Raw genomic sequence first — 19839 nt, 5'->3', positions numbered from 1 at the left:
GGTGATTGCTAATCGACCATTCCCTGTCCCGGTGTCCCGGTCGTCATTTATATCCCCCTGTTTCCCCCGGTGTCCCCGTTGTAGTTGTGTCCCTGTGTCCCGGTCGTCATTTATATTCCCTGTGTCCCGGTCGTCATTTGTATCCCGGTGTCCCGGTCTGTATATACATTCGTTTTTTAGTTTTGTTTTTCTCCTTTTTTTTTCCTTTTTTTTTCTTTTTTAGTTTATTTAGATTTTTAGATTTTTTAATTTTTTTATTAGTTTTTAGTTTTTTTTTTCTTTTTAGTTTTTTTGTAGTTTTTACCTTCTTTTTAGTTTTGTTAGTTTTTTTTTTTACTTATGTCCTGGTCGTCATTTATACTCCCTGTGTCCCGGTGCTTTGTTGATTGCTAATCGAACATTCCTTTTGTCCTGGTCGCTTTCTCTTTGAGTGTCGTCATTTATTTTTTTCTTTTTTAGTTCTTTTAGTTTTTACCTTTTTTAGTTTTTTTTAGTTTTTTAGATGAAAATTTTTTTTTGTTTTTTCCTTTTTTTCTTTTTAGTTTTTTATTGGTTTTTACCTTTATTTTAGCTTATTTTTCAGTTTTTTCCTTTTTTTTATTTTTTTTTTATTTTTTATTTTTTTTTAGTTTTTTACCTTTTTTTAGTTTTTTTAGTTTTTTTAGTTTTTTAGCTTTTTTACTTTTTTTATTAGTTTTTAGTTTTTTTTGTAGTTTTTGCCTTTTTTTAGTTTTTTCAGTTTTTTTTTAGTTTTTTATTGGTTTTTACCTTTATTTTAGCTTATTTTTCAGTTTTTTCCTTTTTTTTAGTTTTTTTTAGTTTTTAGTTTTTTTAGTTTTTTACCTTTTTTTAGTTTTTTTAGTTTTTTTAGTTTTTTAGCTTTTTTATTTTTTTTATTAGTTTTTAGTTTTTTTTTTGTAGTTTTTGCCTTTTTTTAGTTTTTTTAGTTTTTTAGCTTTTTTATTCCAGTTTTTTTCAGGTGACGTCACCTGATCCACGATCCACAGATCCACAGACAACTTATTTTTATATATATAGATAGATATATATAAGTTATCTGAGTGTCGAGTGACGTCATGTCATCAGGTCGTCATGTCGTCATTATGACGATGACGTCGTTAAAGGTATTTAAGACATTCGTTCACGGAAAAATGTTTAATTGTAAAATGACTGAAGAACCTACAATGTCAACAGCCGAGGAAGCTGCTCAAAGAGTCTATGCCAAAAAAACTTGCTGCTGATAGAGAAAGTAAGAAAAGAAAGCATGCCGAGGAATCACAACAGCAACGCGAAACCAGACTTGCTGCTAAAAGAGAGAGTGAAAAAAAAACTAAAAAGAAAAAACACTCAAAGAGAAATTACAGACCAGGACAAAAATGACGACCGGGACAGAGGGAATATAAAAGACGACAGGGACACTCAAAGAGAAATTACAGACAGGGATACCGGGGCACAAATGACGACCGGGACACAGGGAATATAAATGACGACTAGGACACAGGTATTTAAGAATATCGTTCAAAGACAAATTTTTAATTGTAAGAAGATCGTTGAAAGAGAAATTTCAAATTGTAAAATGACCGAAGAACCTACAATGGCAACACCCGAGGAAGCTGCTCAAAACGAATGTATTCAAGCCGAAGTAGCTGAGTAGGTAAAGCGTTATGTTTCAGGTTCTAGGTCCGAGAGGCTCCAAGTTTGAACCTTGGCTTTAGCATTAATACAAAAGAAGAAGAAAACTAAAAAACTAAAACTAAAAAAGGTAAAAACTACAAAAAAACTAAAATGAAAATACTAAAAAAACTAAAAAAGCTAAAAAACTAAAAAAAAACAAAAAAAGTTAAAAAAATAAAAACTAAAAAAGAAAAAAAAACTAAAAAAAAACTAAAAAAAAGGTAAAAACTACAAAAAAAACTAAAAAGAAAAAACAAACTAAAAACTAATAAAAAAACTAAAAAAAAAATTAAAAACTGAAAAAGAAAAAAAACTAAAAAAAACAAAAAAACTGAAAAATAAAGGAGAAAAAGAAAACTAAAAGCCGGGACACAGGGAATATAAATGACGACCGGGACACTCAAAGAGAAATTACAGACGGGCACTGAGATACAAATAACGACCGGGAGATATAAATGACGACCGGGACACTCAAAAATAAATTACAGACCGTAACATCGGGGCACAAATGACGACCGGGACATATAAATGACGAACGGGACGCTCAAAGAAAAATTACTGATTGGGACACTAGGACACAAATGACGACCGGGATACTGGGAATATAAATAACGACCGGGACACATGGAATGTTCAATTAGCAATCACCATCAACAAAGCTCAAGGGCAATCATTAGAACAATGAGGTATAGATTTGAATACGGATTGTTTTTCCCATGGACAATTTTATGTTGCATGTTCAAGAGTCGGTAAACCTGACAATCTATTTATATGCACAGACAATGGGACATCGAAGAATGGTGTATATTCGCAAGTTTTACGTAGTTAAAAACATGTATATCTATAACGAAAAGAGAAATTTTTTCTCTTTTATCTATATTCACAGGTGGGATACAGGGACACAACTACAATGGCGCGTAACTAATATGGCACGTAACGACTTACGCGCGCGGGGGGTAATTTCTCGCATTCCTATGATTCCAACGGATCTGCCTATTCAGTTTAAAAGATTGCAATTCCCAATTCGATTAGCATTTGCAATCACCATCAACAAAGCTCAAGGTCAATCATTAGAAAAATGTGGTATAGATCTTAATACTGATTGTTTTTCCCATGGACAATTGTACGTTGCATGTTCGAGGGTCGGTAAACCTGACAATCTATTTATATGCGGCGACAATTGGACAGCGAAGAATGTTGTATATTCGCAAGTTTTACGCAGTTGATTTGTATTGTATCTATCTATCTATCTATCTATCTATATAAACACGAGTTTTGTGTATGCATGTTTGTTTGTTTGTAAAAAGAGCGTTTGTATATGACGTCGTTATTAGTACATAAGGCTTTGTATATGCACAGACAATGGGAAAGCCAAGAATGTTGTATATTCGCAAGTTTTACGTAGTTCAAAACACATATATAAATCTATCTATATTCATAGGTGGTACACAGGGACACAACTACAATGGCACGTAACTAATATGGCGCGTAACGACTTACGCGCGCGGGGGGCTTGGGAAGGGGGGGGGGCGCGAAGCGCCCCCACCAACTAGGTGTTGGGGTGGCGCTTCGCGCCACCCCAACAGCTTGTATATATATTTATATATATATATATATATATATATATATATATATATATATATATATATATATATATATATATATATAAATAAATAATATAGATAGATAGATAGATAGAAGATATATTACATTTTCTCTATCACTCTATATTAATCATATATTCGATAATACAATCCATATGAGTAGTTACTGTAGCACATTGGCTTTGATGCTCTCTTTCAAATTCGAAGGATTCGAGTTCAAGTCAGTTTGGCGTAGCCAGCTCGGTAACCAGACGGCTAATATAAAGATGGCAGAAGTCTAAACAACCACGAAGAGATATTCCGGATTTTTGTCTGACTCGAATTGCATCACTTAGAATCCCAACTCCGACTTTGATTATATTTACGTTTTCTAACATATTTGTAATTTTCGGCAGAATTTCGTTAACTTTGCAGAGTCGGACAAAGACATTCTCCAGAACTTCTTTATTTTCGGGCACCCACTCGCAGTCGAGGCCCAGGATTTTGGACTTCTCGACTGCCTTAAAAAAAGACGGTGGTATTTTAGCCCAATCGTCACTACTTTCAATAATAGTACTTCTTATTCCTTTGTTGTGAATTAACTGTTCACACTTCTTCCTGAAAGTTTTGAAGAATTGTTCGCAACAACATTCTTGGCTGACTGGAGGAGATGTAGCATCAGTTCCATGGTGAGTGGGGATCTCCATGATACTCTGTATTTCGGTAATAGTAGGACTGAATCCAGCAACCTTGCCCTTTGTATAATAGGCCGTAGCTCTTGTGAAAACTTTAAAATATGTATAGATGTATATATATATATATATATATATAAATATATATATATATATATATATATATATATATATATATATATATATATAAAAATATATATATATATATATATATACATCTATATATACATCTATATATAAAAATAAGTTGTTTGTTTGTCTGTTGACTGACGTCATGTTTGTCGACTGACGAAATCACAGACCGGGACACCGGGACACAAACGACGACCGGGACACCGGGACACAGGGAATATAAATGACGACCGGGACACTCAAAGAGAAATTACAGATTGGGACACCAGGACACAAATAACGACCGGGACACAGGGAATATAAATGACGACCGGGACACAGGGACAAAACTACAACGCTGACGCCGGGGGGCACAGGAGGGATATATAAATGACGACCGGGACACAGGGAATGTTCGATTAGTAATCACCATCAACAAAGCTCAAGGGCAATCATTAGAATAATGAGGTATAGTTCTGAATACGGAGTTTTTCCCATGGACAATTATATGTTGCATGTTCAGGAGTAAGTAAACCTGACAATCTATTTATATGCACAGACAATGAGCCAGCGAAGAATGTTGTATATTCGCAAGTTTTACGTAGTTAAAAACATATACATATATATCTTTGTTCACAGGTGGGACACAGGGACACAACTACAATGGCGCGTAACTACAGCTAGTATATACATAAAAATAAGTTGTTTGTGTGTTGACTGACGTCATGCATGTTTGTCGATTGACGTCATTATAAGGATTGAGCATTATGCCGTCATGAAGTTGTTTGTCGACTCATGTCATGTTTGTCGACTGACGAAATTACAGACCGGGACACCGGGAAACAAATGACGACCGGGACACAGGGAACATAAATTATACAGGAAAAATACAGGAAAATTACACAGGGAATAATAGCGCTTCGCGCCACCCCAACAGCTAGTATATACATAAAAATAAGTTGTTTGTGTGTTGTGTGTTGACTGACGTCATGCATGCTTGTCCACTCACGTCATTATCAGGATTGAGCATTATGCCGTCATGAAGTTGTTTGTCGACTCATGTCATGTTTGTCGACTGATGAAATTACAGACCGGGACACCGGGACACAAATGACGACCGGGACACTCAAAGAGAAATTACAGACTGGGACACCGGGACACAAATAACGACTGGGACACAGGGAATATAAATGACGACCAGGACACAGGGACACAACTACAACGGGGACGCCGGGGGGACAGGGGGGATATATAAATGACAACCGGGACGCAGGGAATGTTCGATTAGCAATCACCATCAACAAAGCTCAAGGGCAATCATTAGAATAATGAGGTATAGATCTGAATATGGATTGTTTTTCCCATGGACAATTATATGTTGCATGTTCAAGAGTCAGTAAACCTGACAATCTATTTATATGCACAGAGAATGGGACAGCGAAGAACGTTGTATATTTGCAAGTTTTACGTAGTTAAAAACATATATATATCTATCTATATTCACAGGTGGGACACAGGGACACAACTACAATGGCGCGTAATGACTTACGCGCGGAGGGGCTTGGAGGGCGAAGCGCCCCCACCAACTAGGTGTCGGGGTGGTGCGAAGCGCCACCTCAACAGCTAGTATATATAAATATATATATATATATATATATATATATATATATATATATATATATATATATATATATATATATATATATATATATATATATATATATATTATGAAAAGAGAAATCACCAATGCTACAGCACAAACACACAAAAAAAAAAAAAAAAAAAAAAAAAGAGACAGAAGGAGAAAGGGAAGACTGTTTTCCTAAATTAGTGATTAATATAGACCAGCACTTGAATGAGGCCTTAACCCTACTCATCCATACAATCACATAGGTCAAACAGCATAGCCACACACAATCAACCATAAAGAATAATCCATGGACAGGCAGTCATGTCGTCAATAAGTATAAGTCGTCATTTACCAAACAATAGAAAAAATAATATAGACAAATAATTCAGAGGCAACACCCAACATAAGGGCTCATCAGGAGAATACACTGGCCTATATAGGGTTTCGCCACTCTAAATTCTCTACCCAGCACAGTGTTGTGGCTACCACAGAATATCCATGGCATCCCCGCGTCAGGTATCACCCCCAAAATACATGCCTATGAAAAAAAAAACAGCAAATGTAAAACAACCAAGTAAAACCAAAAACAAGCTTATCCTGTTAATATATCCCTCCTTTTAGCAACAACAGGTAAACTAAATATTATAAATTCTACCAAATCACAAATATTAACACATTGCAAAAAACCTGAATGAACTAAACAATTATGTAATTCATCTTTACCATGTGGCTAATTTTTTAGAAAATCCGCTCAATTAGAAACACAATTCAAAATAAATGGCGCTGTGACAACATTTCTCGAACCTCCGAAATTAGTTAAAAATTTCTTTAAGTATTTCTAGATAATTCTTTTGATATTTATTTAAAAGTTCGTTATAATGAAAACTAAATTTTTTAAATTGCCAAGTTAATTTATTTGCAGAAAAACCTCTTGATATCAATTTTTGGCTTAAGATTTTACATCTATTTTTAAAATCAATATAATTACTACAAATCCTTGCATAACGAAGTAACTGTGAGAAAAACGCTGAATATGTGATATTTGAGTGTATATTACTTTCAGGGAATGGGAAACTAATCACTTCAAAATCAAAATCATCCGTTTTATTATACATTTTAAAACTTAATTTATTATTATCACAAATATTAATATTTAAATCTAAGAAATGATCTTCATGACCAGCGCCATGACTAGGCTCAAGAATAAGCTCTGATGGATATATATTTTTAGAAATATCAATGAAATCCTTACAATTTAAGACCAAAATATCATCTAAATATCTTTTATTATTTGACAAAGCATGTTTTAAATTAATTGGATTATTCTTATCCATCATATATTTATATTCTAGTTGACTTAAAAACAAGTCAGCTATAAATGGGCTGGCATTCCCCCCCCATGGGAATTCCCATAATTTGCTTGTACAAATCACCCCCAAATCTTATATAAGTATTGTATAAAACAAATTCCAATAACTCAAAAATCATATCCAAGCTGTAACATCTCAAGTTAACTGTAGTATTAAAGCAGTTTGTCCATATAGCTTTTTTATTATAAATGTCTATTTTTAAGAACCTATTACTATATAAGAGGAAAGATTTCTTTATAACAGTTTTTAAATTATCAAACACTAAATTAAGTGATAAATTAGTATACATTGTCGCAAAATCGAAAGACTCAATTCTTTTAGCTGAAACCATTGTTAAAGAATCTATCACCTGCAGTGAATTATTAACACTCCAATATGGATTAAAATTCGAAAATTTTTTAATACCAGAACAATAGGTTTTAAGTTTATTTACAATTTCCTTTAAAATTAAAGAGAGGTCAGTAGCAGCAATGCGGGTTGGACATTTAGCTGCTCCAGCAATAAACCGTGGTTTAGGGGGATTCTTATGAAATTTTACAGTCCAATATAGGAAAGGGAACTTTTTATCATTGTCATTTATTTTAATATTAAAATTTTTAAAAAAGTATTTCTTCAGTCTTTTCAATTAAATTCTCATCCTCTATATTTACCTTTTCGTAAACATTAGTTGTGCATAACTCCCTTTTTAAGATATCACAATACAGCTTCTGACAAATTATGGCAAAATTATTATTAGCTTTATCCACTGGCACAATTACAAATTCATTCTTTAGATTAGCAATTGCTTGTTTAATCTTCGCATTATAAAATAATGATTTAGTGTTACTATTTTTTAAGTTAGAATATATTTTATTTCTTACTCTACTAATAATTAAATTCTTCCAACTTTGAAAACTCTCTTTATTTTTATCAAACAGTTCGTGGTAACGAACTGTAGTAAGGAGCGACCCGGCTCAATAGTAACCAAAACTCTAAAAAATAGAATTTTGATATCAATAGCTACATCAAAAGAATCGCATTTTAATGCTGATTTTAAATATATAAGTTTCATCAAGTTTAGTCTATTCAAATCAAAAGTTACGAGCCTGAGAAAATTTGTCTTATTTAGGAAAATAGGGGCAAACACCCCCTAAAAGTCGTAGGATCTTAACGAAAATGACGCCATCAGATTCAGCGTATCAGAGAACCATACTTTAGAAGTTTCAAGCTCCTATCTACAAAAATGTGGAATTTTGTATTTTTTGCCAGAAGACAAATCACGGGTGCGTGTTTATTTGTTTGTTTGTTTTTGTTTTTTTTCTTTTCCCCAGGGGTCATCGTATCGACCAAGTGGTCCTAGAATGTCGCAAGATGGCTCATTCTAACGGAAATGAAAAGTTCTAGTGCCCTTTTTAAGTGACCAAAAAAATTGGAGGGCATCTAGGCCCCCTCCCACGCTCATTTTTTTCCCAAAGTCAACGGATCAAAATTTTGAGATAGCCATTATGTTCAGCATAGTCGAAAACCATAATAACTATGTCTTTGGGGATGATTTACTCCCCCGCAATCCCTGGGGGAGGGGCTGCAAGTTACAAACTTTGACCATTGTTTACATATAGTAATGGTTATTGGGAAGTGTACAGACGTTTTCAGGGGGATTTTATTTTGTTTGGGGGTGGGGCTGAAGAGAGGGGGCTATGTTGGAGGATCTTTCCTTGGAGGAATCTGTAATGGGGGAAGAAAAATTCAATGACAAGGGCGCAGGATTCTCTAGCATTACTATAAGAAAACAATGAAAAATAAACATGAAAACTTTTTTCAAATGAAAGGAAGAAGTAGCATTGAAACTTAAAACGGACAGAGATTATTACGCATATGAGGGGTTCTAAAAATACTTTAGCATAAAGAGCGAGGTATTTAGGAGGAGATAAATACCTTGCTCTTTATGCTAAAGTATTTTTTAGTAATTTCAACTATTTATTCTACGGCCTTTCTGATTCAGGGGTCATTCTTAAAGAATTGGGACAAAACTTACGATTTAGTGTAAAGAGCGAGGTATTAACGAGGGTACAAATCCCCTCGTATACATAATAAAAATATAAGGTTATGAAAGTTTGTTACGTAAGTTAATTCTTAAGTTACGTATATTTTTTACTAATAAAAACTTTCGTTAAAAATTAAAAGTTCTAGTTGCCTTTTTAAGTAACCGAAAAATTGGAGGGCAACTAGGCCTCCTTCTCCACCCCTTATTTCTCAAAATCGTCTGATCAAAACTAATAGAAAGCCATTTAGCCAAAAAAATAATTAATATACAAATTTCATTTTAATAATTTATGTGCGGAGAGCCAAAACCATTCATGCATTAATTCAAAAACGTTCAGAAATTAAATAAAAAAAACTAATTTTTTTTAGCTGAAAGTAAGGAGCGACATTAAAACTTAAAACGAACAGAAATTACTCCGTATATGAAATGAGTTGTCCCCTCCGCAATCCCTCGCTCTTTACGCTAAAGTTTGACTCTTTGCCACAATTCTACTTTTTAAAACAATTTAAAGCTTTAGCGTAAAGAGCGAGGGATTGCGGAGGGGACAACTCATTTCATATACGGAGTAATTTCTGTTCGTTTTAAGTTTTAATGTCGCTCCTTACTTTCAGCTAAAAAAAATTAGTTTTTTTTATTTAATTCTCTTTCTTACACCACTTATCAATAAATAAATCAAAATCTTCACCACCGAATGTCCGAAATTCCTTTTTCTCTGCTTGGATTCAATTACCTTTGCGAGTAAGCTTTTTCAGGCTTGTGCAAGCTATGATAGTAAAAGATGATGTTAGGTTAGATTAGATTAAGTTAAATATGGTTATACATATCAGAAATGGGTTAAAAGGCTTATCTAAACTGTCATCATCAAATCTTGCATTAAATTGGAAAAGTTGACTGCAACACTGATCAAATCCAAGGAGAAAAAGGTACTTGGGACATTCACCGGTGAATGCCGAAATTAACCGATTTCGATCTGTTTTTGGGTCGACACTCTTTAATTCATGATAATAACCTTAATAATACCGTTAGGAATTCAAAATTACGATTTTCTGACGCCGTTTTCAAGCATTATCTGCCACTAAATGTGACGTAGTATAGTCAATCTAAGGTTTAACCTCAAACAATTTGCAATAATTTTGATTTTGGTACCAATTACGACCAGAAAAAATTATCTACAAAAAAAAAAAAAAAAAAACGGCAGAAATCGGCCATATAAAAAATCGACCAAAATCGGACGAGGCAAAATTGACCGTTTTTTGTCAAATCTTCGAAAATGACGACTTTTTAAAAATAACTGAATTTGCACGTATAGAAAGTCGGTAAAAGGTTAATCTCGTACGTAGACCAAGAATATGCACTTTGTTTTTGTTTTGAACGCCCAAGTTCACTCTACCCCCCTCCATCCCGCCCTTAAACCAAGCGTCGATATATATCAGAGAGCAACATTAAGCAAAGTAGAATTCATACAGGAAAAAATTGGACTGCTAATGCTGATAAGAAGTAGTGTCCAAGTCAATTTACCACCACCACCCCACCCACCCTCCACTCTAGAAGTAACCACCCGAAATTCTTTAAATCCACTAAGCAACTTTTCACAACTAACTAATTCATTGATTTTAATTTGAACAAAAAAATTATAGATAATTTGAAATTGCAAAAGGATTGGAGATAAACCGCAGTTGTTTAATCAATCACAAGTCTTCTTCTTCTTCGATTTTGACCTGAGCATTAGAACAACTAGTTCCTTTGCCAGATTTGCAAGCCGTGTCGCATTCGATGGTATTTTGATAACAGCTGCACTGGTCACTATCACAGGATCCTTACATAATTCGCACTTTAACATCAAATGAAACAAAAACAGATTAAAGTCATAAAATTAGAAAGTCAACACCAAATCAGCTAAAATGTCAAAATAATGAAAACTTATATAGGTAAAAAGGAGATAAAATAATTAACATTAAATATGTGACTAAAAGATATAAAAACCTCAAAATTTGCAAAATGAACATTCAAATTAAAAATTATGAGATAAAAGGGGAGTGAGGGCGAAGCTGCAGAGGTACACTGATTGAATATGTCAACTATGTAAGGGATGAAAGTTCGTCTATATCTTTCGCTGGAAACTCTTATTGGGGCAAGAAGGGGAATTTTTGTTGCAACAGAACACGGAAGCCAGGGTTGAAGGGATGAATATTTACTAGGAAAAAGGGGAGTTGTCCGAGGGTTATGAAGGGTATTATTAGCGAAACGCAAGGAAATTTTTGCTCTCCTTTCCTTAAGGGTGACTAGATTGGCTCTCCAAAGAAAATATAAAGCACTTCGCCCTCGTTGAAGATAATTCTTAGGCACCTTTTTTGGACTGCCTCTATTCTGTTCGAAAATTCAATGGAAATGCCAGGATGCCAAACAGGTCAAGCGTACTCGAGGGTTGGGCGTACAAATAAGAGGGAAATCTTCAAAAAATGCAATTTAGGCCATTTAAATTGTTTAAGGAGTTTAAGGAGGGAAAATACGGCATTTGCACGTTTTAAGATGTCATTAATATGGCAAATCCATTTTAAGTCGCTTGAGATGGTAACATCCAGTAATTTTATAGTGGTAACAGACATTTCAGGGGGGATTGGACAGGAGAAAGATGTGGGAGTTTTAAGGTAATTAATACTTGAAACCGTGGACTTTAAAGGTTTAAATTGATGTCACCGTTGACGTCGGGATATTTGGCCGAAATATAGTTCCAGTATCGGTCTAAGATCTCCGCCCAGAGAATGAAGAATAAAGAAATGAGATAGAAATGAAATAAATGAATAAAGAAATAAAGAAGAATGAGAATAAAGAAATTCTTCTTCGCCCAGAGAATGCTGTGAAGCAAAGCGCCCCAGTTTAAGATGTAGGTGCAATTCAGACTATATTTTCCCCCGATAGTACTAATTTCTGAAATTCGCTTGACAGCTTTTACTAGCTCTGGTCTGTTTGGCTTTTGGAAGGCACCAGAATCATCAAAGCAACGCAAGATAGGAGCAAAGTTCCATATTCAGTCTTTTGGGTATAGTTAGAAGAAGCTGAAACAGCAAGGAAGGGTCTAAACGGTAGATTTCTTCGCCATTATTTTGCGTCGGCTTCATAAGGCCTGCCTGATCCTTTGTTTGAAGCAACGCTCCTTCAGCGATTTATCTACCATTCCGTCAAGAAACTTCTTTCCAGCTTCCACTGCTTTGTCGGCGTTCAGGTTTTCTACAGCAGCCATACAAGTAGCATGAATCTGAAGCGATAGCGATAGCGGATCTCCTCGAAAGGAGACGACTGCTCAATATCAGTAACTCTTTGTGCGTCTTTGCTACATATTTAGAGGGTGGATTCTTAAAATTCATTTCTACAGCACAGATCAGCCTCATAATTCATATTGTATTGTTATTACGATGTCAAACTTTCTCTCGTCACTTATGCCACTTTCAAAATTTTAAAATAAAGCAAGGACTATTAATCAGGAAACTGTTCTTCATATGAACCCTGGCTTGATTCGGAATCTCTTCATTTTCTGTCGTGTGCTTCTTCTTCTTTTCTGCAGTTACATGGCAACCTCCCTGCCGCCCCATATAATAATATATCTATTTATATAATACATCTATTTATAATAATACACGATATAATAATGTATCTATAACTTATTGTAGATACATCGGCTTCTTCTTTCCACAATTACAACAAAAGATTCATCATGCTCCATCATTGGGGCTTGACTTCAACCTCCTGATTGCTTATAATATGATCTGGAGCACGTTCTCAGAATCTCTACGAAGCTGATTATCTTCTCGGTATCTATCGCTATTATCGCTCGGTATCTATCGGTATCGGTATCTTCTATCGGTATCGTTATCTTCTATCGGTATCGGTATCGGTATAATATCGGTAGATATTATCGCTCGGTATCTTCAAAAAGAACAGAGATTTTATATCTAATAAATGAGTTGTTTTTTCTCTTATTTCCGCTTTTTCGTTTTTTTCGCTTTTTCGTTTCCTTATTTCGTTTTTTCTCTTATTTATCTCTCGGTATTTCCGCTTTCCCCTTGTTGATATATCTGGATTGAATTTAAATGTTTGTTAGGGTTGGTGAAATCCGGTGCTACTCCCCTGCCTAGCTTGTAATTCAGGGAATTTTTAAGGTGGGCGACAAGTTGGCTTTTTTTCGCCTTTTTGTTGGCGTTTTTTCTCCCGTGTTATTCCCCAGCCTTAGGGGGAAATTACTTCTCCCGTGTTCTTCCCCAGGACCTTACGGGGGAGACCACGTTGAAGTTGTTTCCTTTTTTGTAAATCATTGTTAAACAAAAGAACTCAACGTAATAGCTCAGAGCAATACAATTCTTAATAATGCAAAAAGCGTGGCCTAGAGTGGGAGGGAGCGAAGGGTTCTTCCACGTCTGTTTCCAGTCTTGATTCAGGGGCAAACTTATGTTATTAAAAACGGAGTGATACTTAGTAAGACCAGTGCAAGTTAAGAGTTACACACCAGCATAAAAATTTCAATGTCAAGAAAAAGGGAGGGGGCAGATCCTGAACCCCTAATATCTGGCTAAGGAGGGCATGTATGCACAAAAAAAATGGAGAGAAGGTAATATTTCAGAAGGATGGCAGTAGATTCAAAAATTACAAAAATGGAAATTATATAGAAGATAACAAATAATACAGATCAGGATTGTAATAATTTGGGAGAGGTGTACCTAAGCCCGTCTTCGTTCTTTCTTGGGTTGTGCAACAACAACCCTGCTTAGCAACAACCCAGCTTAGCAACAACCCAGTCAACCCAGCTTAGTTAACAACTTTATTTAGAACTAAAACTGAAACGATATTAATGAGAGAAAGCTTACAAATTTATACCTGAGATTGAGGCTATTTCTATCCCAGATTTTATACATCTATGAATGTATTTGTAACTATCATCACGAAGTGGTGCACCAGTGGACATTACCCTTCTTAAAGATTTCAATGAATGCGTCTTCATTGGCTCTATACCACTCTCTTCGAGAACAGACAACCACCGAGGAGAGGTGCCAAGAATCGAAATACCTAAAAAGAAAATATTAGTAGTTTGGAGATTTCGAAATATCGATACTGATTGGCCTCAAGGCCGTTCAAGGGAGGGACCGGGGCAAATGCCCCGATTACCCGCTTTGATCAAATTTCCCATATTGATTCGGCTATTTTTGCTTATATTTTTATGTCGGGAGGGGGTACCATGATTAACATTTCTCCATGTGCCACCAATCCTAAAAACAGCTCTGATTAGGCAACTGTTAAAAATCTGAAATATCGAAAACAACACTTCTTATTGCCATCACAGCTTAGAAACTTGAAAAAAAAAACTTTTTTGCATTCTGACCAATGGTCTGTATGGCGCAGGTACTCGTCTCCTGATTCGTTACCTTCGGTCGAGGGTACAATGCATGGTTGGGGGCAAATCGTCAGACACTTCCCGTGTTTCCGACCCAGATTTATCCAGGTACCCATTTAGAGCTGGGTCAACTGTGGCTGACATTACAGGGTCACGCCATTGACCCCGCTTCAAACAAAACGCCCAGTGACACCAGGACTCGAACCCCTGACCTCATGATTTCAAGGCCAGAGCACTAACGACCCTGTTAGGGGATTAAAAATCACTTTGCTTAGAGATAAATATATTTAATTAAAAGCGAATATATTCGGACTTACACAGTTCCGAATAGTATTTAGAATACACATTTCTATCTACAATCCAATATTCAAAAATCAATTAAAACGAAATCCTTGGAAGATTTTTCCATTCGAAATTTTCATAAATACATTTTATGAACGTTTAACTTTACCTTTACATGTCCAAATTACTTTTAAAGTACTAAAGACTCAGAGATTATTATTTGATTCGGTTTAGTAAATAATTCGTATGACCGAATTGGCGCATGAAACAGACTATGAAGAAGAACAAGAGCTAAGAGCTGATATGGCACTTGTGACGAGGTCGAAAGAGCCAAGAGCCAAGAGCTCATATGGTATGAGCTCTAGCAAAATTCTAAGAATCAATAGATTGCTTTAAAAGGAAAATCAGATGCTTAATGCCGTTCGGGATTTAAAATAAGAGCTCTGAGTCACGAAGTCCTTCTAAATATCAAAATTCATTAAGATCCGATCACCCACTCGTAAGTTAAAAATACCTCAATTTTTCTAATTTTTCCTCTCCCTTCAGCCCCCCCCCCCAGATGGTCGAATCGGGAAAAGCAACTTTATCAAGTCAATTTGTGCAGCTCCCTGACACGCCTACCAATTTTCATCGTCCTAGGACGTCCAGAAGCACCAAACTCGCCAAAGCACTGAACCCCACCGCCTAACTCCACCAAAGAGAACGGTCCAGTTACGTCAATAACGTATCTAAGACATTTACAAGCGTTTTCTGAGATTTCCGGTTTCCCCCTTCAACTCCTCCCAATGTCAAAAGATCTGATCGGGATTTGAAATAAGAGCTCTGAGACATGAGTTCCTTCTAAATATCGAATTTCATTAAAATCCGGTCACCTGTTCTTAAGTTAAAATACCTCAATTTTTCTGATTTTTCCAAATTAACAACCCCCAGCTCCCTCAAAGTGAACGGATCCGTACCAATTATGTCAATCTCGTATCTATAGCTTGTGCTTATTCTTCCAATCACGTTTCATCCCGATCTCTCCACTCTAAGGGTTTTCAAGGTTTCCGGTTTCCAAGATTTCTGTTTCTCCCCTCCAACCCTCTATGTCCCCGGATCCGATTCGAATTGAAAATGGAGCATCTGAAACATAAGATTCTTCTATATATCAAGTTTCATTAACATCCAATCACTCATTCGTAAGATACATCGATTTTCACGTTTTCCAAGAATTTCGGTTTCCCCTCCAACTCCCTTCAATGTCACCAGATCTGTTCGATATTTAAAGTGAGAGTTCTAAAGCACAAGATCCTTCTAGATATCAAATTTCATTAAGATCTGATAACCCGTTCGTAAGTTACAAATACCTCATTTTTTTCTGATTTTTCTGAATTACTCCCCCCCAAACTCCACCAAAGAGAGCGGATCCGGTCCGGTTATGCCAGTCACCTATCTTGGACTTGTGCTTATTCTTTCCACCAAGTTTCATCCCGATCTCTCCGCTTTAAGCGTTTCCCAAGATTCCCCCCCCCCCCTAATGACAGTTTCGAGGTCCTTCTAAATATGAAATATCATTAAGATACGATCACTCGTTCGTAACTCAAAAATACCTGATTTTTTCTAATTATTTAGAACTAACCCTCTCCCCAACTCCTCTAAAGAGAGCAGATCCGTCCCGGTTATATCAATCCCGTATCTAGGAATTAAGTAGTATCAATCTCCCGTATTAAGTGCCTAAAGTAGCAAAACCGCGACAGACAGAATTTTCGATTGCTATATGTCACTTGGTTAATACCAAGTGCCATAAAAACGAGGATATATCCAGCCAGTGGAAAAGGGGAAGGATAAATAACCGATATTCCATTCAAGACGCCAACTCGACCGTCCTTGGGGGCATAAGAACATAAAAACTTAAAAAATTTAAAAGCTTAAAAGTAAATAAAGATAAAGCCGTGAGGACAACACCATAAGCCTTAAAAACAAACACAATCATCAAATACAAAACGAACCCCAAAAAAAGTTGGTGAAGAATCAGTAAAACACGTTAAAGGCACTAAACAGTTTAAACGGGCGTAACTTACCTTTTAAAGGTACAGTTGTCTATGGGAATCAACACATTACTAATGTTTGAATGTTTACGGACGAAGAGTGAAGTCAAATCTAGCCTATTTATTTTAAACGTGGCAACCCTGATTAAAATCTGACTGAAAAACCGTCATTTTGAAAAAAACTAAGAGAAAGTCTTAGATAATTGGGGTTTCAGTTATGAGCGAATCCAGAATATGAATGAGACCTACGATGGGTCTAGGGGCCAAAAAATGTTTTATTTTGATGTCCTTGGTATCTAAAACTTCTAAAAGTATCTATATTATCATCTAAGATATGTTTTCGTTTCATTTTCTTTATACTTTGAAGCTATAATAGCGGACTTTTTCCACTACCGGGAACATTCATAGCGGCGCTCAAGCCACCATTACAACGCAAAGATTTTCTCAGCTGGTTTCTGGATTAGCGGTGAGTGGTTCCAATGACAACACCTACTTTTATAAATAGGAATTGTTTTTCAGAAATAGTATACCATATTTATCCACTAGGTCCCATAGGTGGTTCTTTGAAGGCATTAACGGAGATCCATCGTATAAAACTAACGTGCAACGTAGCGCCAGAGCTGTTATCATCCAGTTCCACATCATCCAACCTGTCTAAGAAGATAAAATAACTTTTTAAAACATGCAAAGATATTTAACAATAAAAAAGGTTACTACTAACAACTCACTGCAGCACAAAGCCGCCTGAAGCCGACACAGCTTCGCACGCTCCTCCTCCATCCCAGTCTATTCAAAGCCTCCCTCTTTATACCCTCCCAAGAAGTTGTCATTTCCCTTAAATATTTCTTTACGATAACCTCACACCCCAACCGCAGACAACCTGCTTTCTGTTTAGCCCTAGATGGTTAGCCAAAAAGGACAATCTTTGGCAATCTGTTATTCTTCATCCGCAGAACCTGCCCTAGCCATCTCAACCTTTCTCTTATTACAGCCCTAAAAATCGCGATTGAACCACACTTTTTGAAAAGCCTAGTGTTTGAAATATGGTCAGTCAGTCGGGTACCCAAAATTGTCCATAGGTAATTTATCAGGAAAAAATCTTGCAAATATTCCTCCGTTTTTTGGAACGCCCATGCTTCAGAACCATATTTGACCACTGTCATAACTGTAGTTTCCAATATTCTAATCTTGACTTGCGAAAGGTTAGGATGCTAGCAATTCAGTACAAGCTATTGATTATGATTCTCCTTGAATACCAAAATCCTTTTGCGAATCTGAAGTTATTTTTCAGACTTCCTATAGTTTTTTTTTCTTTTCTTGTATAATCATTCAATGAGTTATCTTATATCATTAACTCTAACTTCTTGATTATTTTATTTTACATTATTTAATAGTAGTAGCACACATTGATTATTTTTCAGGTTTATCTGAAACCATACAATTAATTAATTCCTTTTTTGCCCAGAGCAATAGTACAGACACCAACAATTGCAAAAATGGGTATTTTCGATGTTTTTTTTCTTTTGAAAATAAAAATATCCTTTCTCTTAATAGATAGGCTTGAATAAAATTTCAAATAATTTCAATAAATTCATACTTTGTTCAGATTTTTACTTACAGAAAGATTAAACTTATGAAATTACTTTCAAGCACCGGAGGTCTACAGGGAATTTGAGTGTCACCTATCTTCGTTATATTTTACCTATATAGTGCAATAGTATAATAATATAAACACAATTAGTTGCATAAATTTATACTCCTATGTTTGTTTGTTTTTTTTTTATCTCAAACTTTCAACTCTCCTTATTTTAACAGATGGCGTGGTTGTAACTTCTGCCAATACTTTCGTAATTCTGAGTAAATTCAAATATTTTCTTTATCTACTATCATAAATATTCAAAAAATTGAGTGTATTTTACCCACCTAGTTTGAAGTTTAATTATTTTAGCCTCCTAGTTTGAACTTAAATTCAAGCTTTGCTCTTTTCAATACCTTCGCTTACAAAAAATTAGTTACCATTTTTTTTAATGTCAGCAACTAAAAATTGCTAAAAAAATAATGCAATAGAAAAATAATAAAAAATAAGCATATTAAAAATTAAAAAATAAGCAAATATAGCAATTGAGGTTAAAAAATTTTTTAACCTCAGCAGCGCCTCTTTTGAATGCTTCTTGAGTGGATTTCAACTTCTCAAATGTAAGTAGGCAAAGCTGAAATTCTTTTTTATAGCTGAAAGTAATAGTTTCCCTTATTTTATTGAATAGAATGGTTGAAACCTCACAAAATACTTTCATAACTTTCAGAGACTTCGTACGATTTGTCATCTAAAGAAAAATGAAGCCGAGAAAAATTTAATTCGAGTTCAGCCTTTTCTTTGGCAAGATGATTTTATACTGATCAAATTATGAGGATGTAAATTACTTACGGAACTTTAAAAAGTATCTATTTCCTAGTTTCCCTAACTTCTAAGTCTATTTCCTAGTTTATGATTGTTTTTTTGTCTCTCGTTTATTTTTTAGTTACAAGACCCAAATTACCTACTGAAAATCTAAAATGTTGTTTAATTCTTCGTTGGTTTTTGAATGAAAAAAATTAACTTGGCCTAAGTTACGTTAAGGGGGAACTGACCCCTAGTTTCATTAATTTATAAGTTAGTTTACATTAGTTCATTATTACATGATAAGCAGTATTATATCAAACAGACTTGAGATGATAGAAAAAAGAGCTGTAAAAATTATACTTGGACATAACTATTCAATATACGATGATACACTAAAATACTCAACTTGAATTCACTTGATAGTCGTAGACATGAGTTGACATATCCATTTGGAATAAATTGTTTGAATTCCCCAGCTCATCGTGGTCTACTACCCGACCTTGAGAGCCACCCTACTGAATGACCAGTCACTAGACTTCGACAAGTAAAAAATAATTGTCCACAGTTAATGACTCACCCAGCCTCTAGTACCGATAGACATTGCAAATCTTTTGTCCCTTATTTTATTCGGTATTTTAATGATATTAACTTGACAAATATTTAATGTTTAATGCAGTTTATTTC

The 19839-nt window shown here is 35.1% G+C and overlaps 1 protein-coding gene across 2 annotated transcripts in view; it reads right to left on the bottom strand.

Annotated features, from left to right (window-relative positions):
* LOC136027904 (acetoacetyl-CoA synthetase-like) overlaps positions 1 to 19839 on the bottom strand; it is a 75873-nt gene that overhangs the window by 18607 nt on the left and 37427 nt on the right. For both annotated transcript variants that reach the window (XM_065705334.1, XM_065705335.1), the window contains 2 exons: positions 17306 to 17429; positions 13953 to 14141 (listed from right to left, as the gene is read on the bottom strand). In XM_065705334.1, coding sequence (XP_065561406.1) covers positions 13953 to 14141; positions 17306 to 17429 — 313 coding nt within the window. The remainder of the gene's footprint in view (positions 1 to 13952; positions 14142 to 17305; positions 17430 to 19839) is intronic.

This window comes from Artemia franciscana, chromosome 6 (genome assembly GCF_032884065.1).
Source record: "Artemia franciscana chromosome 6, ASM3288406v1, whole genome shotgun sequence".
Lineage (NCBI taxonomy): Eukaryota > Metazoa > Arthropoda > Branchiopoda > Anostraca > Artemiidae > Artemia > Artemia franciscana.
Note: the sequence above shows the minus strand (reverse complement) of the source record. Positions and strands in the feature narration are given on the sequence as shown.